General features: G+C 59.1%; 2 protein-coding genes across 11 annotated transcripts in view; both read left to right on the plus strand.

Annotated features, from left to right (window-relative positions):
- CELSR3 (cadherin EGF LAG seven-pass G-type receptor 3) overlaps positions 1-7,976 on the plus strand; it is a 28,394-nt gene extending 20,418 nt beyond the window's left edge. The window contains exons 27-35 of one of the 2 annotated variants that reach the window (XM_081525681.1): positions 160-239; positions 755-878; positions 1,276-1,392; positions 1,498-1,646; positions 1,895-2,010; positions 2,303-2,461; positions 2,991-3,191; positions 4,034-4,922; positions 6,177-7,976. In XM_081525681.1, coding sequence (XP_081381807.1) covers positions 160-239; positions 755-878; positions 1,276-1,392; positions 1,498-1,646; positions 1,895-2,010; positions 2,303-2,461; positions 2,991-3,191; positions 4,034-4,922; positions 6,177-6,204 — 1,863 coding nt within the window. In that variant the 3' untranslated portion in view covers positions 6,205-7,976. The remainder of the gene's footprint in view (positions 1-159; positions 240-754; positions 879-1,275; positions 1,393-1,497; positions 1,647-1,894; positions 2,011-2,302; positions 2,462-2,990; positions 3,192-4,033; positions 4,923-6,176) is intronic. The other variant, XM_081525683.1, reaches the window with a different exon arrangement.
- A 958-nt stretch (positions 7,977-8,934) lies between these two features.
- SLC26A6 (solute carrier family 26 member 6) lies at positions 8,935-19,734 on the plus strand. 9 transcript variants are annotated; one of them, XM_081525688.1, is made up of 22 exons: positions 8,935-9,024; positions 9,207-9,718; positions 11,042-11,200; positions 11,506-11,645; positions 11,878-11,988; positions 12,533-12,696; positions 12,880-13,044; positions 13,123-13,275; positions 13,641-13,723; positions 13,808-13,955; positions 14,213-14,326; positions 14,476-14,553; positions 14,905-15,000; positions 15,092-15,198; positions 15,377-15,446; positions 16,579-16,671; positions 16,764-16,868; positions 17,245-17,340; positions 18,448-18,627; positions 18,815-18,869; positions 19,124-19,260; positions 19,468-19,734. In XM_081525688.1, exons 3-22 carry the CDS (start codon positions 11,082-11,084, stop codon positions 19,480-19,482), a joined length of 2,229 nt encoding a protein of 742 aa, XP_081381814.1. In that variant the 5' UTR covers positions 8,935-9,024; positions 9,207-9,718; positions 11,042-11,081; the 3' UTR covers positions 19,483-19,734. The 9 variants fall into 9 exon arrangements, 8 of the variants coding, with proteins under 8 accessions (XP_081381814.1, XP_081381812.1, XP_081381813.1 ...); XM_081525686.1 differs by lacking the exon at positions 9,207-9,718; XM_081525687.1 differs by lacking the exon at positions 9,207-9,718 and having other exon boundaries at positions 18,451-18,627.
- Positions 19,735-21,038: the final 1,304 nt, after the last annotated feature.

The raw sequence follows: 21,038 nt of genomic DNA on the forward strand, positions 1-21,038 counted from the left end.
GTGTGTGTGTGTCTGTGTATGTCTGTGTATGTTTCTCACAAGTTCTGCCTCTGTCTCTGTGAGTCGTAGTGTCTTCTGTCCCTGTCTCTCTGTCTGTCTCTCACTCTCTCTGTCTCTCTCTGCCCTGCCCCTGATCCACATGTCTGGCCGTGGGTCCAGATGAATGGGACCGTGTTTCTCCTTGCGGCCCGCACATCCTGCTCCACTGGGCAGAGGGAGGCCAAGAAGACCTCTGTGCTGTGAGTTAGCTGGCTGGGGGAGTGGGGGATTCTCAGAATGGCAGCCCTCTCCTGGGTGGGGTTGGGGGGGCTTCCCAGAGCACCCCTGGTTCAGGCTGGGCTCCAGATTCTGGGTAGGGGGATGAAGTCACCCTTCATCCCCTAGCCTGCAGTACCTCTCTGGTACCCTTACCTTACTCTGGCCCCACACGTCTGTCTCCACCCTGCTGTCTCTCCAGTCTCCAAGGCCTGGATGGCTCACTTGCCCTTTGCCTTGTGTGTTTCCATGTGCCTTCCATGCTTTCTCTCATGCCCCGCCTCCCAATTCCAGTCGGCTTTCCCCATGTCCTCGTGGCTCCCTGAGTACTCTCCTGGTTCTGTCTGTGACCTCCAGACTCCCCTAGTGTCCTTCTGAGACCCCCACGTTTCTGTGTGAGTTCCTGTCCCTCCATGTCCCCTGTGTGTCCTCCCACGTCTCCCACGTGAGCCCTCTGTGACCCTCGCGTGCTCTGTGTCCTTTCACGTTCCCGCCGCAGGACCCTTCGCAGCTCCTTTCTGCTCCTTCTACTGATCAGTGCCTCCTGGCTCTTTGGCCTCCTGGCAGTCAACCACAGCATCCTGGCCTTCCACTACCTCCACGCTGGACTCTCTGGGCTCCAGGTAATCCTGGCACCCCCTTCCTGACTCTGGACCAGATGGGGCTTCAGTAAGGTGGGGCCCCAGGCCTGGAGCTGATGCCCACCCGATGGCTGACAGCTGACTGCTGCTGAGCCTGGACTGACCTTCATCAGTGCTGAGGCTCCTGGCCGCCTGCTGGTCCACACTGACCTTCACTGACTCCAGTCACTCATGACTTCTCACTACTTCTGTTGACTTTCCCTGACTCCCTTACTGGGTCCCCGCGGGGGCTCCCCACTGCTTCACTCTCCTCTGCAATGACTGATCCCACTTGCTGACCCTCAGTGACTCCCATTGGCCCCAGCTGACCCCCTCACAGCCCTGCTCTGACCTCTCACGGACCCTCACCATCCCCTCTCTGATCCCTGCTGACCCGCAGGGCCTGGTGGTATTGCTGCTCTTCTGTGTGCTGAACGCAGATGTGCGGGCTGCCTGGACACCAGCCTGTCTGGGCAGGAAGGCAGCGCCCGAGGAGGCCAGGCCAGCGCCTGGGACGGTGAGGGGCCCTCCGGGCGGAGGAGTCAGGGTGGGGGCCCCGGGAGACCAGCATTGGAGGCTTCCCCAGGGCTGGCTCACGCGCCTGTCCCCTCCACCGCCCCAGGGGCCCGGCGCCTACAACAACACGGCCCTCTTCGAGGAGAGCGGCCTCATACGCATCACCCTTGGCGCCTCCACCGTCTCCTCGGTGAGCAGTGCCCGGTCCGGCCGGACCCAGGACCAAGACAGCCAGCGGGGCCGCAGCTACCTCAGGTGAGGGCAGGGGCCGCCTCGTGAGGGGGCACACGGCCCAGGGCTGGCATTACCGGGGCCTCGGGCTGGCTCCACCCGTTTTGGCCATCTGGGCCTCTGCTCTGCTGCCTCTGCCCCAGTGTCTTCTGCCACATACCCAGGGGCACCTTCACAGCCATCCCATGTGCAGCTGGCTGGGTACTCACAGGTGTCCCACCTCCAAAGCACCCCATCACACCCCTCTTTGATGGGGGCTCCTGCATTTCCAGGGACAACGTCCTGGTTCGACACGGCTCAGCTGCTGACCACACTGACCACGGCCTCCAGGCTCACGCTGGCCCCACTGACCTGGACGTGGCCATGTTCCATCGAGATGCTGGTGGAGGTGGGGGCCCGGGCTAGGGAGGAGGGACACAGAGGGTCTCTCCCCCGTTCCCCTTTCTTCTGCTCCCAGGTGGGAGCAGCAGCTGACAGGGCTGGGGCAAGCTCCCCTAAGGTCACAGCTCCAGGAAGCACCTACCCACCCAACCCCGGTTCTCCTGGCCACATCCCAGCCCTCCTGTTCCTGCCTCCTACTCCAAGCTTGCCCCGAGTTCCCAGAGCCTCCCTCAAGACCCCCATGTCCCTCACCTCCCTGGGCCACTGCCGTGTGTTCCTCCTGACCTTCCCCACTCCAGGCGCAGACTCTGACTCTGACAGTGACCTGTCCTTGGAGGAGGAGAGAAGTCTGTCCATCCCATCCTCAGAAAGTGAGGACAATGGCCGGACGCGGGGCCGTTTCCAGCGTCCACTCCGCCGGGCAGCCCAGAGCGAGAGGCTCCTTACCCACCCCAAAGGTGATAGGACCCCTCTGACCCCATGGGTGACCAAGAGAGACCCCATATTCCACTTGGGTGTGACCCAGGAGCCCCTCTAGCCCCTGAAGATTCCTGGGACTGACTTTGGGGTCATCATGGGGTGCCCCCACACCTTTTCCCATCCAGCCTCCCAGCAGAGCTCTGCTGGCTAGAGACCCAGGAGGGGCCCAGGCAACAGACAAGCGTGATCAGGGATGTTACAGGGTGACCTGTCATCCCTCTTCTTCCCTGAGGGTTGGGGTTCAGCCTGGTCTTCCTGACCCCTCAGCCATCAGGTTTCCCCACCACCAGCCTCTGTCTGCCTCCAGTCAAGAGTAGGGGGAGCTTAGCAGTACCTCACTCCCTGGATGGCTCCATGGATCTCTGAGAGACACCCTCCCATTCCTACCACTGCTGCATGAGAAAAGTCCAAATCTCAGGTGTCATTAGGGCTAGGGGGCCACTGAGTCTGGATTGCAGGGGTTGTGAGAGCCTGAGGTGACTCTTGTAATCTACCCCGGCTCCGCAGACGTGGATGGCAATGACCTCCTGTCCTACTGGCCAGCCCTGGGGGAATGTGAGGCTGCTCCCTGTGCTCTGCAGACCTGGGGCTCCGAAAGGCGCCTGGGGCTGGACACCAGCAAGGACGCAGCCAACAACAACCAGCCGGACCTGGCCCTGACCAGTGGCGATGAAACCTCCTTGGGTGGGGCCCAGCGCCAGAGAAAAGGTATGGAACACTCGGGATTTCCATGGGGGTCCAGTGTTAAGACTTCGCCTTCCAATGCAGGGAGTGTGCAGGCTCGATCCCTGGTTTGGGGAGCTAAAATCCTACGTGCCCTGGCCGAAAAACCAAAACACAGAACAGAAGACTGACCTTAGCCTGTGCTCCAGGGACCCTGGGAAGTGGCCAAGCCCTGAGCCAGAGGATTTCATCCTCTTGATCCAAACAGCCTCACAGTGACCCTGAGGGCTCATCTCCCTCATATGGGGGGTTCTGCTCCTCTATGCTGCTTCACAGTCCCATGGGACAGCCCCATTCTGGCCTGAGACTTGCTTGCCCCACAGAGACCCCAGGGGCCACTCTTGCCTTAACTCAAGGGATTCCTCTCTGTCCCCCTGGAAGGTTTCTTCCCCTGGTCGTGCTTTCCAGGGGCCCCAAGGGTTTGTCCCTGTCCCAGCTCAAGAGGGTCTCTGCTTCCACTCCTGCGTCACCCCGGGGACTGCTCCTGCCCCAACCCTGGGGGTCCCTGTCCCTTTGACCCTGACCTGAGTGCTGGGTCATTGCCAGGACCTGAGGGCTACTCCTTCTCTGATCTTGGGGGGTAGTTTGCCCCTACCCCCACAGCATGGGGACCGCCCCTCTCCTGAGACTGCAGATTACTGCCACCTCACTTTTACCCCTGTCCTGCAGCCTCTCTGGGACTCCCAGGAGCGGCCTCTGTAGCCTCTCCCCAAAGGGTTTCTGCCCCCAAGTCCATGTCCCAGGGATCCCAGAGGCTGCTGCGTTGCTAGCCCTGGGGGAGTTCCTGGCCCCCAGATACATGCTGTCCCCCACGTGTTCCTCCACAGGCATCCTGAAGAACCGGTTACAGTACCCACTGGTGCCACAGACCCGGGGCGCCCCTGAATTGTCCTGGTGCCGTGCCGCCACCTTGGGCCACCGTGCCGTGCCGGCTGCCTCCTATGGTCGCATCTGTGCCGGCGGGGGCACCGGTAGCCTGTCACAGCCTGCCAGCCGCTACTCTTCCCGAGAACAGCTGGACTTGCTCCTGCGGCGGCAGCTGAGCCGTGAGCGGCTGGAGGAGGCCCCTGCCCCAGTCCTGTGTCCCCTGAGCCGGCCGGGTTCCCAGGAACGCCTGGACGCCGTGCCAGGCCGCCCAGAGCCCAGGAATCGGGGAAGCACCCTACCACGGCGGCAGGCACCCAGGGACCACCCTGGTGCCACGGCGGGCTGCTTCGGGTCGCGAGATGCGCTGGACCGAGGGGCGCCTTATGAGTGGCTGAGCACGTTGCCCCCGCCCCGTGGTGCCCGGGACCTTAACCCACAGCCCCCACCTCTGCCCCTGTCTCCCCAGCGGCAACTCTCAAGGGACCCCCTCTTGCCATCCCGGCCCCTGGACTCTCTGTCCAAGAGATCGAACTCAGGGGAGCGGCTGGACCATGTGCCTAGCCGGCACCCCTCACGAGAAGGCCTTGGGCCACCCCCGCAGCTGCTCAGAGTTCGGGAAGAGCCTCCCAGTGGCCCTAGCCACGGCCCCTCCACAGAGCAGCTGGACATCCTCTCCTCCATCCTCGCCTCCTTCAACTCCTCAGCTCTCTCCTCCTCCATGCAGTCCTCAAGCACTCCCTCGGGCCCTCACACCACCGCCACCCCTTCCGCCACTGCCTCTGCGCTTGGACCCTCCACGCCACGCTCCGCCACCTCCCACAGCATCTCGGAGCTGTCGCCCGACTCAGAGTAAGTGGCGTCCAGCCACCTGCTCACAGCCCCGTCAGTTTAGGGCAAGCTCCCATGCACTCTGCCCTATATTCTGCCACCAGATGGGGTGGGGTTTGGCAGAGAGTGTGGGCTGCTTGAGGCTTGGCACAGCCAGGAAGCCACAGGCTGAGAGCAGAAGTCTGGCAGCGAGTGGGGTGATAAGCAGGAACTGGGTGGCTGTGTGACCTGGGCCTGCACCTCCTGGATTCAGGAGGAGAGTGAGGTGGCCTCCAAAGGGCTTGAGCTGGTGGAGCGGGCAGGGCAGGAGGTAGCCTGGAATGTGGAAGGGGAAGGCAGCAGAGGAGGAGTCTCTGCTTGGGAGCTTTGCTTAGGGTGGAGTGTGGATAAGGAGAGGTCAGACATAAGGTCAGGCTGTGGAACTTCAGTTTGAGAGTGAATTATTCATTCTCTTATTCATTCAGTCAATATGAAGTTCTTCCTGTCTGTAGGCACTGTGGGGTGGGCTACACAGGAATTGAGCTGGGACCTGGTGCATCTCAGGCATTTGTGGGGTAGGAGACATCTGTAGGGTAGGGGATGAAGCTGGGCACAGGAATCAGAGAAGGAGTGGGGAGGAACCAGAAAGGACCAGGCCTTGGAAGCCAAAAGCGGAGCTGAGTTTTAAGGAGGAGGAACAACTAGGCCAGGTTCTGTGAAGGTTCGTAGGGTGACAAAAGGCTTCAGAGGGAAGGAGACCATCAGAACCTGAGCACAGATGGGGGGAGAAGACAGGAAGGAGAGGGTGCAGGAGGAGATCTGAGGTGCCCAAGGCTCTGGAAGGATGCTGGGGTGGGGATGAGGGAGCTGGGAGCACCCCCTGGGCCCTCCTGCAGCCTAGCCTTGGGGTCTGGCTGTTGGGGAGGCTGGGAAGGCTGAGCAGGGGTTCAGGCTCTGGACTCCCACTTGACCTCTCTGAGCCTGTTTCTCATCATCTGCAAAATAGCCTGCGGTAGAAAACTTGTTGAGGTGTGGAGATTTGGGAGACTTTTTTTTTTTGGTCAGGTGTTTAACAGAACCTGTACATAGTAGGTGCTCACTCAGTGCTTAGAGAAAAGACACAGGTGGCCAGTCAAAGGGCCTTGCTGGTGAGTCTGGGTTCCAGAATGGACATAAGGAGGCTAGGGACTGAGAGGCAAAGGTGATGGGGGAGGCAGCCCGGGTCAGGTATGGTGGGGGGTCCAGGGGGACCTGACTCTCAGCAACCACCTTCAATCTCCACATTCAACTCCGCAGAGTTCCCAGAAGTGAGGGTCACTCCTGAGGAGCTGCCGAGCAGAAGAGGACCAGCGGAGGGCGATGGAGGATCTGGGCTAACAAAAGAGACTCCGGGACTTGGGGGCCAATCCTGGGGCAGCCTCCCACAGCCCCGGCCCCAGCTCTCCCTGTTGCTGTACCGCTGACTGTCCACGCTTGTCTGTGAGCGTGTGTAAGCCTGTGCAAGCGGGTAACAGGCGCGGGGAGCGAGGGAGCTGGAGGGAGGACTTTTATACGTTTTGTACCTTTGTAACCAGAGAGATATGCTTATGTTATTTTTCAGCTTTTCTGTCTCCCGGGTTCTGAGGCTGGGCTGGGAGGGGGAGGGGGACAGAGGGGAAAGAGGTGCAGAGTTTGGGCCCATTTGGGTCCCTGGCAAATTATTGGCTCTTTCCTCTCATCTTAATGGGGAGGATTCAGACAGGAGGGGTAAATGCACCCCCATCCCCCTATTCCCTGGTTGATCTGCATACTGTCGGGGCCCCAAGTGCAGAATTAATCTTTGCTTTCGCTTGGATGTCCCACAGGGCACACTTTGGGGACTCGGGGGGTTGGTCTTGAAAACAGGGGTCCTCTGACATCCTCACAGGGGCTTGCTCACGCTGCCCCTCCCCGTGGACGTGTGTGTTTATTATGCGGAGTCCCTGCCACTTACTGCCTTATGTCCCAGGACTGATGCTGTGGGGCGCTGGTGGATCAGCAGATACCATGTTTACAGATCTAGGCTTCCCTTTCTCCCACGGGGAGGGGCTCAGGCCTCTCTTCAGACATTCCTGCAGAGGGTGGATGGCGTCCTCACAGCCCCTGCCCCTGCCATGTACAAATGTCGTGGTGCCATTCGGTTCCCTGACACTGCCCCCTGCTAGAATTTATTCTGAAGGGTGATGTCGGAGGGGGAGCAAAGGGAGCAAAGACAAGGGAATTAAAGACTCAGAATGTAGGTGCCACTGCCTCCCATGTTTACAGGAGCCTCCCTGGCCCCAGGCACCCGGGCTGCAGGAAGTGACTCAGTTCCATCGCTCCTTGATTCCCTTGTAAAGGGAAAAACGACTGTTAGGCCCCAGTTCACAAACTCTCACTTTCATTACTTTGTCTGATGTCCGGAACTGGGGGCTTTGACATTTTGTTACTTTGTTTACAGGCCAAGATTTTAAAACAGTTTTTACACTTTGTTTACAGTTTAAAACTTTGTGAACTTTTACACTTTGTTTACAGTTGAGAATGATTTTTTTTTCCCCCTTGTTTACAAGTGAAAGGTAGAGAAAGTGGGAGAGGGGCTTGGAGGACCCACCTGTGAGGACCCTAAACCTGGTCATCCTGAGGGGTTTCTAACCCCCTAGTCGTCCCAGGCCAAAGGTCAGCCCTGAGTCCCCTGTTGAACAGCAGGCCCAGAAGGCCCAGTGGTAAGAGTAGGCATGTTCTTACCACTAGGAACAGCGGCCGTGCAGGGCTGTGAAGGGTCTGTGCAGACACCCACCTGCTTCACGCATACTCTTGGGAGGCAGTTTTCAAGGAGATTAAAAGTTCTGCTTTACTGACTGGTGCCAAATCCCACCAGCCAGGACCCCAGCTCTCCTTACCCAGAGTGACCCCAGCCCTTGAAGGGTTGAAGGGTCTGCTGCGGGGAGAGGGGGTTGTCCTTGCTATGTCCTAGGTTCTGTAGTTGCCCCTCTCCGGGAGGGGGAGTCCCCCCTCCAGCCCAGTGGCTCCTTTTCCTGTCTGTGTAAATTGTTCCGTGAAGCCGCGCTCTGTTTTGGGAATAAACTTCTATAGAAAATGGTTATTGCCTCATTCTGTTTGGGGGTGGGGGATGGGGTGCGAGGGAGGCTATGAATGATTTCCTGGGGTTGACCTTTGGGGGAAATCTGAGCACTGCCCCCTCCTCCTCCCCAAGAATATTCGACTATTTTTAGCTCATTTCATTGAAGATCTGGACCAGGTTTCCATCTCTTCCTTAATTCTGTCCCTTTGCCTTGAAGCTGGGCTTGAAGTATGAGCACAGGGTAAGCCCTCCGTCAAGGCCGTAACTTGATGGCTTCCTAAGTCTGCAGGGCCTGCCGCCCTGACCTGGCATTTGCTCTGGCTGTCAGACCAACACTAGGAACTGCCCTCAGTCCATTGACACCACTGACCCATAGCTGTCAGGACATCCCCTTCATCAGGAACCCAGGCTGAAGCCTTTCGGCATCATGTGCTTCCTTTGGGGAGGGTGGCGGCGGGGGGAAGCTCTCAAACTTTCAGGTCGGTGTTGTCCAGCGTTGAAGGGAGCCCTTGAGCCCCTCGGGTCTTAGAGACATGTCAGATCTCAGCGGCAAAGCCTGAGAGTGGTGCCCTCATGGAGGCAAGAGAGGCCCCACGGACCAGGACACCCCCATGGAGAGCTAAGGCTCTGGTCAGCAGTCGCGCCCCTAAACATCCTGCTCCCCACTCCGAGGGCACCCTCCGCAAGAAGCCAGGACCTGGTGTCAGCCCCATTTCACTCAGAAACCAGCTCGGGTCCTTAATCCCACTTAGTCCCACAACCCGCTCGGGCAAGAGAGTTAGTCGGGCCACGAGGAGGAGCCAGAGCCAACCACAGGGGAAGGAAGGGGTTAAATCTCCCTCCTTGGGGTTCGCTGAGCCGGCGGAGAGTCCCTTAAGCCCCGCCCCAGCAAGTTGAATGGCCCAAGCCTTCCCCGTTCTGCACGGGGATTGGCCGCTGGGAGTGAGCCTCAGGCCTCGCCTCTGTCCCGGCCCCGCCTCTCGGGCCGTAGCGGCCTCTTGCAGGAGCTTGGGAGCTACCGCCTCTCGGATGCCCACCCGCCATGGGGCTGTCGGAAGCGCCGGGGTGAGTGCAGGGCGCGGCCTCGGTTCCTCGTGTTCGAGTGCCCGAGGGGCGGACCACCCCTTGGCCCCCGAACAGGCGCCCGGCTTGGGTTAGCTAGGAAAGATGTGGGGGTACCACCGAGTTCCGAGTAGGTATTTCCCGCCTGCCGCGCCTCTGTTTACCGCTTTGTGGATTTTCTGCAGGCGGCTGCCCAACCGTAGCGAGGGATGGGGCGGGAGCCCGCGCGACCCCATCCCCTATGGGCTGCGAGGAAAGCCGCTCCAGCGCCGTCCGAGGGCTAGCCGGCAGCCGCCGGGAGGCGGCTGTGTGCGGAGGAGCTCCGGCCCAGGATGTGCGCCGGTGCGGCGCGTTGGGATCCTGGACGTGGCTGCAAGAGTGTCCATAGCGGAGGCTTGAGTCCACCCGGCGATGCAACTGGTCCGGGAATGAGAGCTCGGCCCTTCTTGGTGCCGGGCCCTCCTAGAGGGAGGGGCCAAGGAGCAAGGCCCCGCCCTCCAAGCGCCGGTTCGGCGACGGGGGGGGGGTGAGGAGGAGGGAGTGGGCGCCCTTTAAGACCTCAAGTGACTCACGGAGGAGGGGCGAGGGGGGCTCAAAGATCTCTGTGAGCTGGCAATGCCAATAGTCTCAGGATCGTCCTTGCACCCACTCCACTCCCTCCGTCCACCGGGACATCCAGGTTAGAGGCCCTTTCCAGGTGAGCTCCTGCCCGACAGCTGGGAACCTTACCGTAGGTCAGAGCTTTTCACAGGTCAGAAATTCCCTGACAGGTGAAGGCTTTCCCCCAAAGAGGGGAGCTTCTCTCCAGGTAAGCTTTCCCCCCTGAGATCCCTTCCTAGGTGAGAGCTTTCCCCACTGAGAGCTTACCTTAGGTGAGAAGTCCCTCCTGATCAGAAGTTCCCTGGCAGGTGAAAACTTTCCCCCAGGTAAGTGCTCACTCCAAAAGAGCTCCTATTCCCAAGGGAGAACTATTTCTGGGGCAGCTTCTCCCAGGTAAAAACTCCTTCCCCATGCCTGTGAGTTCAGTCCATTGTTCATGTTCGACTCTTTGTGACCCCATGGACTGTAGCCCACCAGGCTCCTCTCCTCTGTCCATGAGATTCTCAGGGATTGCACCTGCGTCTCCTGAATTGCAGGCGGGTTTTTTTTTTTTTTTTTTTTTTTACCACTGAGCCATCAAGGGAACCCCAAGAACTCCCTCCCCTGCCCCAGATCTCCTACTCCCAAGTGAGATCATTCTCCTTATTCAGATGGTAGCCACTGGGCAGATCAGAGATTCTCCCCAGGACAGACCTTACCTAGCTGGTGAAAACTTACCTGTCAGGGAAGAGCTTCCTATTAGGCGAGATCCTCCCAGAGATCATCTTCTCAAGTGAGATTGTCCCCCATTAATAAGGGAGCTTCCCTTTCCAGGCTTGAAACTCTTCCCCCCTGGATTTCCCAGATGGGACCTCAGTTGTCTGCCACTTGGACCGTGTGACTGGAGGTCTGGGGGCAGTCTTAGCCCCAATGCTTTCCTTTTCTTAGAGCCGCCTCCTCCTGTGAAGAGGCTTGCCTGGTGTGCTGGATTCCTCCTCCTGTGTCTGCACTCTCAGACAACATGCACTGGGCTCGTGGGGTGGCTGGATAAGGACTCACACTGGACGGGGATTGGCTGGTGGAGAGCAGGGGTTGGGGGAGGAGGCTGGGAGGAGCAGTCAGCCTGCAAGCTATTGGCGAACACCAAAGGCTGGGCAGCCACACCTGGGCCGAAGTGTGGCTTATGCTCATCCTGCTGTCTCTTTGTGAGGGACTTTGGCCCAGGGAGAGTCTTCCACTAGCTAAAGTTCAGGTACTGCCCCTGCCTGGGCGTGGGCCTTGGGGCCTGCAGGAGCCGGCTGGGGGGTTGGACCTGTCTAGATCTTGAGACCTAGAAAAGCCAGGTGGGGCATCCTCCAGTCCCAGGTGGAGGTCTAGGGGTAGCTGGGCCAGGTGGTGCCCTCACTGTTTCTGGCCTCACCACCCCCCTGCCACCCACCAGACAGAGGGACACGCAGGCACTGCTGTCCACGACGCAGGCCATGGAGCTGAGGCGGCGAGACTACCGTGTGGAGCGGCCCCTGCTGAACCAAGAACAGCTGGAGGAGCTGGGGAGCCGGAGCCCAGCTCCAGTGATGCTCCAGTGGCGAACCTGGTTTCGGTAAGGTTGACGGTGGGCCCTGGCCAGGACCAAGGGATCCCCTGCCTCTGATACCTACTTGGGCTTGGGCTTGGTGGCTTAGTCGGTGAAGAATCTGCCTGCAATGCTGGAGATCCGGGTTCAATTCCCAGGGTTGGGAAGATCCCCTGGAGAAGGAAATGGCAACCCACTCCAGTATTCTTGCCTGGAAAATCCCATGGACAGAGGAACCTGGCGGGCTACAGACCTTGGGGGTCACAAAGAGAAGGACACAACTGAGCAACTGAACTACCACCAGCACCTAATACCTACCCCGGTGTCTCCAGGTGCTCCCGTGTGCGGGCCCAAGCCCTTCTGCTTCAATACCTCCCAGTTTTGGCCTGGCTCCCCCAGTATTCTGTGCGTGACTGGCTTCTGGGTGACTTGTTGTCTGGCCTGAGTGTGGCCATTATGCAGCTACCACAGGGTAAGCCATGCTTGACCTGGAGACTGTACCCTCAACCCTTGGATGGTGATCTGACCCTTCAAGGCCTTAGCCTGTGGTCTGTACACCCTACCCCCACCTCAACCCCCACCTTCCCCACGGCCAAAAGCATGACCTCTGCCCCTGGAACTATGGTGCATGACCCAGGGCCAGCATTTCCTCATCCTTTCAAGCACCTGGCCTCAAGTCTACATTGCTACCATTCCACTTCTAGGCCTGGCCTATGCCCTCCTGGCTGGACTGCCCCCCGTGTTTGGCCTCTACAGCTCCTTCTATCCTGTCTTTGTTTATTTCCTGTTTGGCACTTCCCGGCACATCTCTGTGGGTAAGTGGAGCCAGGCCTAGCCTTGCAGGAGCATGCCCGCATTCCCCATGGGGGTCAGGGAGAGGGGGCACTGAGCAAGGCAAAGAGACCTGGGGAAGAGGGAGGGAGGGAGGCATTGGTGTTGGGCATTCTAGATGGGACTGGGCCTCTGACCATGCAGACAGAGATTCAGATTATTAGAGGCCCTGACTCAGGAGGATGTGGGTGGGTGAAGCCACTCATGGGGCCCAGACTTGGCACAAGCCTGGAAGCCTGAGTCAGGCCATGCCCCCTTCCCCGTTCCACTTTTCACGAGGGGAGCAGTCCTGAGCCCGTGGACACAGCCTGGGCAGGGGAAATGATTCAGGGTCAACATGTCTTGGCACCCTCAAGAGCCTTGGAACTTGGGGTGCATAGCTGACCGTCAGCACTGCCCTCTATTTGCACAGCATAGCCTGGGGACATTTGTCTAGAACTGGGTGTCTCCTGGTCGCTCCCTTAAGACCCGGACTCCAGGGCAGGCCGTGTCCTCCCTGCTTCAGACCACCCTGATCTGTCCCTGCAGGCACCTTTGCCGTCATGTCTGTGATGGTGGGCAGTGTGATGGAATCGCTGGCTCCGGATGATGCCTTCCTGCTGGGCTTGAACTCCACACTCGATGTGGCAGCCAGAGACGCTGCCCGGGTGCAGCTGGCCTCCACTCTTAGTGTCCTTGTTGGCCTCTTCCAGGTGCAGAGCCATCAGGAGGACATGCCCCCGAATGCCAATCCCGCCCCCCACACACACCCCATCTGATAGTTTTCTGTCTGACCATCACCTCCCCCTCATCACTCACGATCCCACCTGCCCTGGGCTCTGCCCTGGCCACCGCTAGGACCCTCACCTCCCCTGACTGTCCTGTGCACCCCACAGGTGGGGCTGGGCATGGTCCACTTCGGCTTTGTGGTCACCTACCTATCAGAGCCTCTGGTCCGAGCCTACACCACGGCCGCGTCCGTGCACGTCTTTGTCTCACAACTCAAGTATGTGTTTGGCCTCCATCTAACCAGCCGCTCTGGACCGCTGTCCCTCATCTATGTGAGTGAGGGCGGGGAGGAGAGACAGGTGGATTGGCCCAGGACTGGGAGAGCTGGCTGTGACGCCATCTCCCCTCAGACAGTACTGGAGGTCTGCTGGAAGCTGCCCCAGACGGTGGTCGGTACCATGGTCACCGCCATCGTGGCCGGAGTGGTGCTCGTGCTGGTGAAGCTGTTGAATGAAAAGCTGCGGCGCCATCTGCCCATGCCACTCCCTGGGGAGCTGCTCACGGTTGGAATTCCGGGGGCCCCTGGGGGTAGTGTTGTGGGGTCGGGGGATGATGGGAGACTGGGGGAAGGGTAAGTGAGGAGAGTCCCTGCCATGTGGGCATCCCCCAGGTATTTAGAAATTAGCCGGAGTGGGAACTGAAGATGGGGTGGCGGGGAGTGGAAACCCCAGCAGACAGTCCCTGCCAGCATCTCCCTTTTCTCAAAATGGTGGTGTGCAGCTCTCAGCCTATCGCAGACTTCTCCCTACCCCTCTGAAGGTTTTGCTTCAGGCCTCTCTCTTTACCCCCACAAGTGGTTTCTCTGGTTTCTACCCCCCTTCACAATGGTGGTGCCAGGCCCTCCCCTGACCCCGTCCTCTCCCTGCAGCTCATCGGGGCCACAGGCATCTCCTACGGCGCAGGCCTGCAGCAGACATTCGGGGTGGACATTGTGGGCAAAATCCCTGCGGGGTGAGCTCCAGCCCCTCTCAGGTCAGGGAGGGTTGGGCGGCCAGGCCCAGAACCTTCCTTTGGCCTCACTGATGCCCCTCACAGGCTGGTGCCCCCGATGGCCCCCCATCCCCAGCTGTTCACAAAGCTTCTGGGCAATGCCTTCGCCATTGCTGTGGTCGGGTTCGCCATCGCCATCTCGCTGGGCAAGATCTTCGCCTTGAGGCACGGCTACCGGGTGTACAGCAACCAGGTCTGGGGAATGGGATGTGGGACACGGAGCGGGCAGGGGTCCCCAGACCCCAGGCCCTGGGACGGGGTGGGGGGATAGAGTGCCAGGTAGGAGACAGGGGAAGAGCACAGAGATGTGCTGGGGCCATGTGGGGAACACGGGACAGTGGTCGAGTCTTTGTGGGCTGCAAAGTGGGCATGGAGGTGGGGGTGCATCAGCCTGGACACAGTGACCCCGCACCGCTAGTGACATGTGCTCACTCCTCACTCCCCGCTCAGGAGCTGGTAGCTCTCGGCCTCAGTAACCTCATTGGGGGCATCTTCCAGTGCTTCCCTGTGAGCTGCTCTATGTCTCGGAGCCTGGTACAGGAGAGCACCGGGGGCAACACACAGGTGGGCATAGGTGTGCCTCGGCGCGTGCGCCCTGCTTTGCTAGGTGGTCCTACCCCTGCTCTCCCCCCCTCTCCCTCCCCCTTCCCCCTGCTCTCCCCACTTCTCCCCTGCACTCTAGCCCACCCACCCTGCTTATACCCACTCCACAGGTAGCTGGAGCCGTCTCCTCCCTCTTCATCCTCATTATCATCGTCAAACTAGGAGAACTCTTCCAAGACCTGCCCAAGGTGAACCCCCAGCCCACCCAGCCAGGCTCGAGGGCCTGGATCAGGCCAGGAACTCAGAGCAGTCCATCAGGTCCCAGGAGACGGGGAGGGATACAGATCCCAGGGGAAGGATACAGGGTCATCCCCTGATTATCAAGTTGGAAATCTCTGGGGAGAGGTTTGGAGTGGAGGGGCAGAGGTAAAAACCTTTGAGCATCAGAGCCCAGGTGTTAGGTTCCAAGGGAAGGAGGTGATTGCTGTCATTTAGGGTCCTACCAGATGCTCCAGGACAGTCTGGCTCATGCAGAGGATTCAGGGTGGTCAGCAGCCAGCACCTCTCACTAGCCCCTGGTGACCCTCCCCGTCCCCTAGGCGGTCCTGGCCGCCGTGGTCATCGTGAACTTGAAGGGCATGGTGATGCAGTTCACCGACGTGTTCTCCCTCTGGAAGGCCAATCGAATGGATCTGGTGAGATGCCTGGGACGCTGGGGTCGGGATCAGGGCCCTCAGCCCCAGTGATCCTGCTGGAGCCTGTGGACTGCGACCCTTCTGTTTTCAGCTCATCTGGGTGGTGACCTTTGTGGCCACCATCCTGCTGAATCTGGACCTCGGCCTGGCAGTGGCAGTAGTATTCTCCCTGATGCTCGTGGTGGTCCGCACCCAGATGTGAGTCACCCCTGTGATGTCGTCCCCCCCCGTTCTAGCTGGTGAGGGGACAAGGTCCCCACTGGCTTCCTCCAGCTTTCCCACATCTTGTGGCAGGGGGAGGCCTCAGGCTCCTTAGAAAGCCCTCATTGCCCCTTCTCCTAACGCCCCCTTCTTATGGCACTGTCTCCTTCTACAGGCCCCACTACTCTGTCCTGGGGCAGGTGCCAGACACAGATATTTACAGAGACGTGGCAGAGTACTCAGGGGTGAGCAACAAGAGCTAAGCCGGGGGATGACACGGATGGGGAGGAACGGGGCAGACTGGGCCCTCCCTTATCAGCACCTTCCATGCCTGGCGCAGGCAAGGGAGTGGGGTGGGGTGCTAACGGTACTTTGGTCCTTGAAATTTCAAGAGAGGAATTTGGGGTCCCCCTACACATTCACTCAGAGTGTGGGCCTTGGGGCCCCGGGGTGGGATCCGTCTCGGAGGCAGCAGTACAAGCCCCGTCCTGTAGAATAGCCCTGGGTCAGGAATGCAGAGGGGCAGGATCCAGGGCACCAGGATGTAGGCGAAGTTGTTTCCGGATCTGATCAATGGAGTTACTGTCCTTTACCTCCTGAGAAGCCTCACGCCAAGCTCTGAGAACAAAGGCAGGGGCTCCGGAATCAAACCAGCTCATTTCCCCTCATGGAGACTTGAAGGTTGAGCCCAGTACATGAGGCAGAGTGGGAGGGTGGGGGGGCGGACATGCAGGGAGGAGCTCAGCTAGATGGAAAGGGAGGTGGGGGAAGCGGGGGTCGGTGGGGGGAGCAGGGACATGGTTCAGGCCCAAAGGCCGGGCAGAGACCTGGAGTGTCCTGAGTGGCGTGGGAGCTGGGGAAGCCTTGGCTGGGCTAGCAGCTGTGGAGGAGCTCTGTCTGCATGCAGGAAACAACCCCCCAAGTGCTAGGGTTGGACACCCAAGCAGAAGCTGAGAGCCACCGAAACCTGGCCAGGCTGTGAGGCTTGCAGGATCTTAGTTCCCAGACCAGGGATCAAACCCACGCCCCTGCAGTGAAAGTGTGGAGTCTTAACCACTGGGAAACCAGGGAACTCCCCCAGCCTGGGTATTGGCAGAAGGACTGGGGGATGGGGTGGGAGAGGTTGAGGAACCCCTGGAGGAGGAAGAAGAAGCTCTGACAGGCCCTGCTGAGGGGTCAGGATGACCTGACCCAGAGGTCATCCTGACCTCACCAGCTCCTGGGAGGGCATGGGTTGCAGGCTGGGCCTTGTGTTGGCTGGGGAGCAGAGGGTTGGGGTGGCAGGTATTGGGGCACACAGGGGGAGGAAAGGAAGGAGGGCACGATGCAGCTAGGAGAGACGAGGGCTCAGCCACCCCCAACGTTACCTGTCCCCAGGCCAGGGAGGTCCCAGGCGTGAAGGTCTTCCGCTCCTCGGTCACCGTGTACTTTGCCAATGCCGAGCTCTACAGTGACTCACTGAAGCAGAGGGTGAGGCCTGGGGGCCGCGGGGCGAGGGCGAGAGGCAGAGAGTCCCTCCTCTCCCGCAACCTGCACATCCCCTGCCCTGTCCTTCACTGCAGTGTGGTGTGGATGTGGACTACCTCCTCTCCCAGAAGAAGAAGCTGCTTCGGAAGCAAGAGCTGAAGCTGAAGCGACTGCAGAAGGAGAATAAGCTCCCCAAACAGGCAGGGCCCTCCGACCCCTCCCAGACTGCCTCCCAGCCTCCTGGCTGCTGATCCTCATTCTTCAGCCCTTCTCCTTGCTCCCTGGTGCCCCCAGGGGCCCTGCTTTCCTCCCCTGGCAGGTCAGGGCTCTAGGGGGAGTCTGGTTGTTTCTCCCGCCTCCTAAGCTAGTGGCGGCATGAACCATCACAGTCCTCTTCCCATAGTGGGTCACAACCCCACAACCTTCATTCAGCCTGGCTGCTCCGGGTCCCAAGCTTGTTTCTGATCCACCTACCTACCTGCGTAAAGCCAGGGGACAACGCCAGGCCTACCCGGCCTGATTGTCACCTGACATCTCGGACACCTCTTTCCTGGCCCCTCCTCTTTCCCGGCCTAGGCTGCCGCCTCCAAGGGCACGTCCATCTCCATCAACATCAACACCAGTGTTGTGAACATTGAGAGCAGCAACGATGTGGAGGGCTCCAAGGCCAAGGTGAGACGGCGGGGAGGGGCCGACCATGAGCTCCAGGGATGGAGGGTGCCTAGGTGATCCAGGAGGAAGTCCATGGACCTACAGCTGTGGAGTCAAGGTTGTTGTGCCAGTGGCAGGAGGAGGGGAGTGATGGATCCGATACTCTGCAGGGAGACCTCTCGTGAAATGCCATAGACTTCTGCTTGGGGCTCTCCAGTCTGCAATCTGATGCCTAGACAAAGATCTTGAATTTGTGGATCCCACAAGACTCCGCAGTCTGTGCTCGTGGGCAGGGGGGAAGGGGCTGGGCATGTGGGAAAAATCTGGGGTCAAAGGGGACACCAATCTCAAGTAGAGACTCTAGTAGACATCAAGTAGGATGTCTGCGTGAGCACGTGTGTCCGTGTATCTCTTCTGCTTTGTTCCTGCGCCCCCTACCCACTCCACTCTGGCCCCCCGAGGATGGGGCATTGTCTCCTGATCCCCTTCCTTCTTCTTTTTTTTTTTTTAATCATTATCATTTGCTTATTCATTTTACCTTTGGTCATGCTGGGTCTTTGCTGCTGCGCGGACTTTCTCTAGTTGTGGAGATTGGGGGCTACTCTTTGTTGCGTTGCACGGGCTTCCCATGGCGGTGGCTTCTCCTGTTGCGGAGCACAGGCTCTAGGCTCATGGGCTTCAGTAGTTGTGGCACGTGGCTTAGTTGCTCTGTGGCACATGAGATCTTCCTGGATCAGAGATTGAACCCATGTCCCCTGCATTGGCAGGCAGATTCTTATCCACTGTACTGCCCGGGAAGTCCTCCCCTTTCTTCTTAAATGTCCCTATTAAGCATGGGCCCAGGCGGTAACAGAGCACGTCTGTGTGTGCTCCCCGAGTCTGAGTGTCCTCTCCTCTGTGTCCCCATGTGTCCCTCCTGTCTTTGCATACAAGCTCCCTGTGTCCATGTCCTCCTGTGTCCCCTGCATACCCAATATATATGTGCATTTACGTGTATGCTCTCACGTCTGATTGTGTGTCTCCACACATCTGTGCATGTTCCCTGCCTTCACCTCCGCTCCCTGCCCGCCTGCCCTCCTGCCCTCCCCCCGACCATAGGCGGCCCTTGCAGTATGTCTGGTTCCCCAGGAGGCGAGCGCAGGGACTGAGCTAGAGAATCCAGGAGCCTGGGCTCAAGAAGATGCCAAAGCCTCAGACATGTCCTCGCTGAAAGCCCTGGGCCTGCCTCAGCCAGACTTCCACACCCTCATCCTAGACCTGAGCTCCTTCTCCTTCGTGGACACTGTGTGTCTGAAAAGCCTGAAGAACGTAAGGGACTAGGGGCATCCCTAAGAAGGGCTTTCGGGGAGGACAACCCCAATCTTCAACCCTGACCCTAAACTAGCTTCGAGAGCCCTCTGAGCCTGGTCCCCCATGCCCTGAGCTACCCCTCTGAACTCCCTCCCCCCGCCTGCCCTGAGCCCCCTTCTGAGCCTGGCCCCCTTTCCTGCTGCAGATTTTCCGCGACTTCCGGGAGATCGAGGTGGAGGTGTACATGGCCGCCTGCCATGGTGCGTGGGGTGGACACAGTGAGAGTGGTCCAGGCAGGGGCTGGGGGTTCCGGCCGAGGAGTCTGCCGGGCAGCACAGGGAAAAAGTCTTTCTTTGAAACCGGAGGTCAGAGGTGTCCTGGGAGGCCAGGGTGAAGGGTCACGAGTGGGGGATTAGCTCTGAGCCACAGAGGTGGTGGTGAGGGGGAGGTTATGCTGGCGCCTGGTGGTTCCTGGTGGCTCTGGAGTCAGGAGAGACCTACTCCTTGCCCACAGCTCCCGTGATCACGCAGCTCGAGGAAGGGCACTTCTTCGATGCTTCGATCACCAAGCAGCATCTCTTTGCCTCAGTCCATGACGCTGTCCTCTTTGCACTCCAACACCGGAGGTCCGGCCCCGTCGACCCTGTTTTGGTGAGTTGACCTCTGGCCTGCTGAGCTCTCTCTGTTTATCTCCTGCTTGTCCCCTCCTGACCCCATTTTGGAAAGTCCGCCCTTCCTGGATGACTCAGAATGGCTCTGTCCTGCGGGGACCCACCGCCTTCCCCTCCTGCCTAGAGAGGAGGCTGTCCTCTGGAAACTCACAGGACCATCCTCTCCTCCCCTCCCCTCCCTGCCCAGGTTACCAAACTCTGACCATGCTGCCGTCCCGCCTGAGACTGCCTGCCTCTGAAGGTTGTGACAGGGTACCCGTGAGAAACCCCCCACCCATGAGCTGCCTCCGGACGTCACCAGGAGTCCCCTCCGTGCACGCACACTCACACACATAACTCAGGGATGGAGGTCCTGGGACTCCAAGTTCAATGCTCTAGGCCAGGGATGAGACACTGGCCGAGTTGGAGGAGCAAGCATGTTTTTAGCCTCAGGAATAAAGATTTGTTTGCCTGATACCAGGATCTGCTGTGGCTTGGTGGGCCGAGGGTGTGGTCCGCAGCCCTGGCTTCTGACCCTTTCTACGCCCCAAAGTTGGAACTGGAGTCAGAAGTTGGGAGAAATTTGGGGGAGGGCAGGATCAGGCAGGGGGAGTATGGAACAGGGGGAATGTGAAGCTGAGGGGCCAGGCCCAGGGCGGAGGCATCCCCGGTCCACGTTCCGCACCCCATCCACCCCCTGCTGCACGCAGCCCTCAGCACCTGTGTCCTCATCTATAAAGTGGTTGGAATCAGAGCTGCTTCTCAAGAATGACCTGTTCATAAGGACACCTAAGCAGGTGCAGGGCAGGCTGGGTGTCACTGGGCAGCCCCCGGGGGCTGTGCTGTGAACACCTGCATTCAGTGTTGCAGGTCTGCAGTGAAGAGAATGTGGGCATTCCCTTTCGGTCCAGTGGTTAGGACTCAGCTTTCACTGCCAAGGGTGAGGATTTGATCCCTGGCTGAGAAACTAAGATGCCGCAAGTCACAGAGCACGGTCAAGAGAAAAAAAGAATGCGCGTGATTGATTTACTTGGGAAAAAATTGCCTGTTCATGTAATTAGACCATCTGGACTTTGAAGGTCACTGTCGGCCAAGAACCATGTGTTGTAGATTTTGGCCATAAAACACTGACATCTGGGCGTGTGGCCCTGTGGACAGCAGTGGTCCTTTGGGCCAGCTGATACTGAGTGATCAGGGCTAGGGTGAGGGGCCGAATGACAAGAGCACCCACTTCATGGGTTGTTCAGTGTGTCTTCAATGAGTGAATGCCACAGATAGCTTGCGGCAGTGCCAGACTCACGTCACCTGCCAAAACACGTCAGCCTGCCCTTTTCAGGTGCTGGGCCAGTGGACAGAGGCCCCCCTTGCCTGGCTGTCTCTCTCCCGGCCTGTGTCAGTGCCCTGCTCTGTGTTCACGAATCATGTGTCCTTGTCCAGGAAGTCAGGGTGCTTTGTCACGCAGTCACACTGCCTGTCACGATGTCACAGTCTCCAGCCACAAGGAACGGTGCCTGACACCTGGAGGTGCTGGGTAAATACTGGTTAAGTGAAGCGTAGGTGCTGGAGTGGAAGCGAAACTGCAAACATGGACCTGTAGTTACAGGGAGACTTTGTGTATTACGCTGTTTTGTTTTGTTTTGTTTTGTTTTTAACAGAGTGAAGGTTTGTGGCAACCCTGCATTGGAGCCAGTCTATTGATACCATTTTTCCAACAGTTGCTCACTATGTGTCTCTGTCACGTTGTGAGTCTCACAGTATTTCACACTTTTTCAATATTGT

Source organism: Giraffa tippelskirchi, chromosome 9 (assembly GCF_054371585.1).
Source record: "Giraffa tippelskirchi isolate mGirTip1 chromosome 9, T2T-mGirTip1v1.2.pri, whole genome shotgun sequence".
Taxonomy (NCBI): Eukaryota; Metazoa; Chordata; class Mammalia; order Artiodactyla; family Giraffidae; genus Giraffa; species Giraffa tippelskirchi.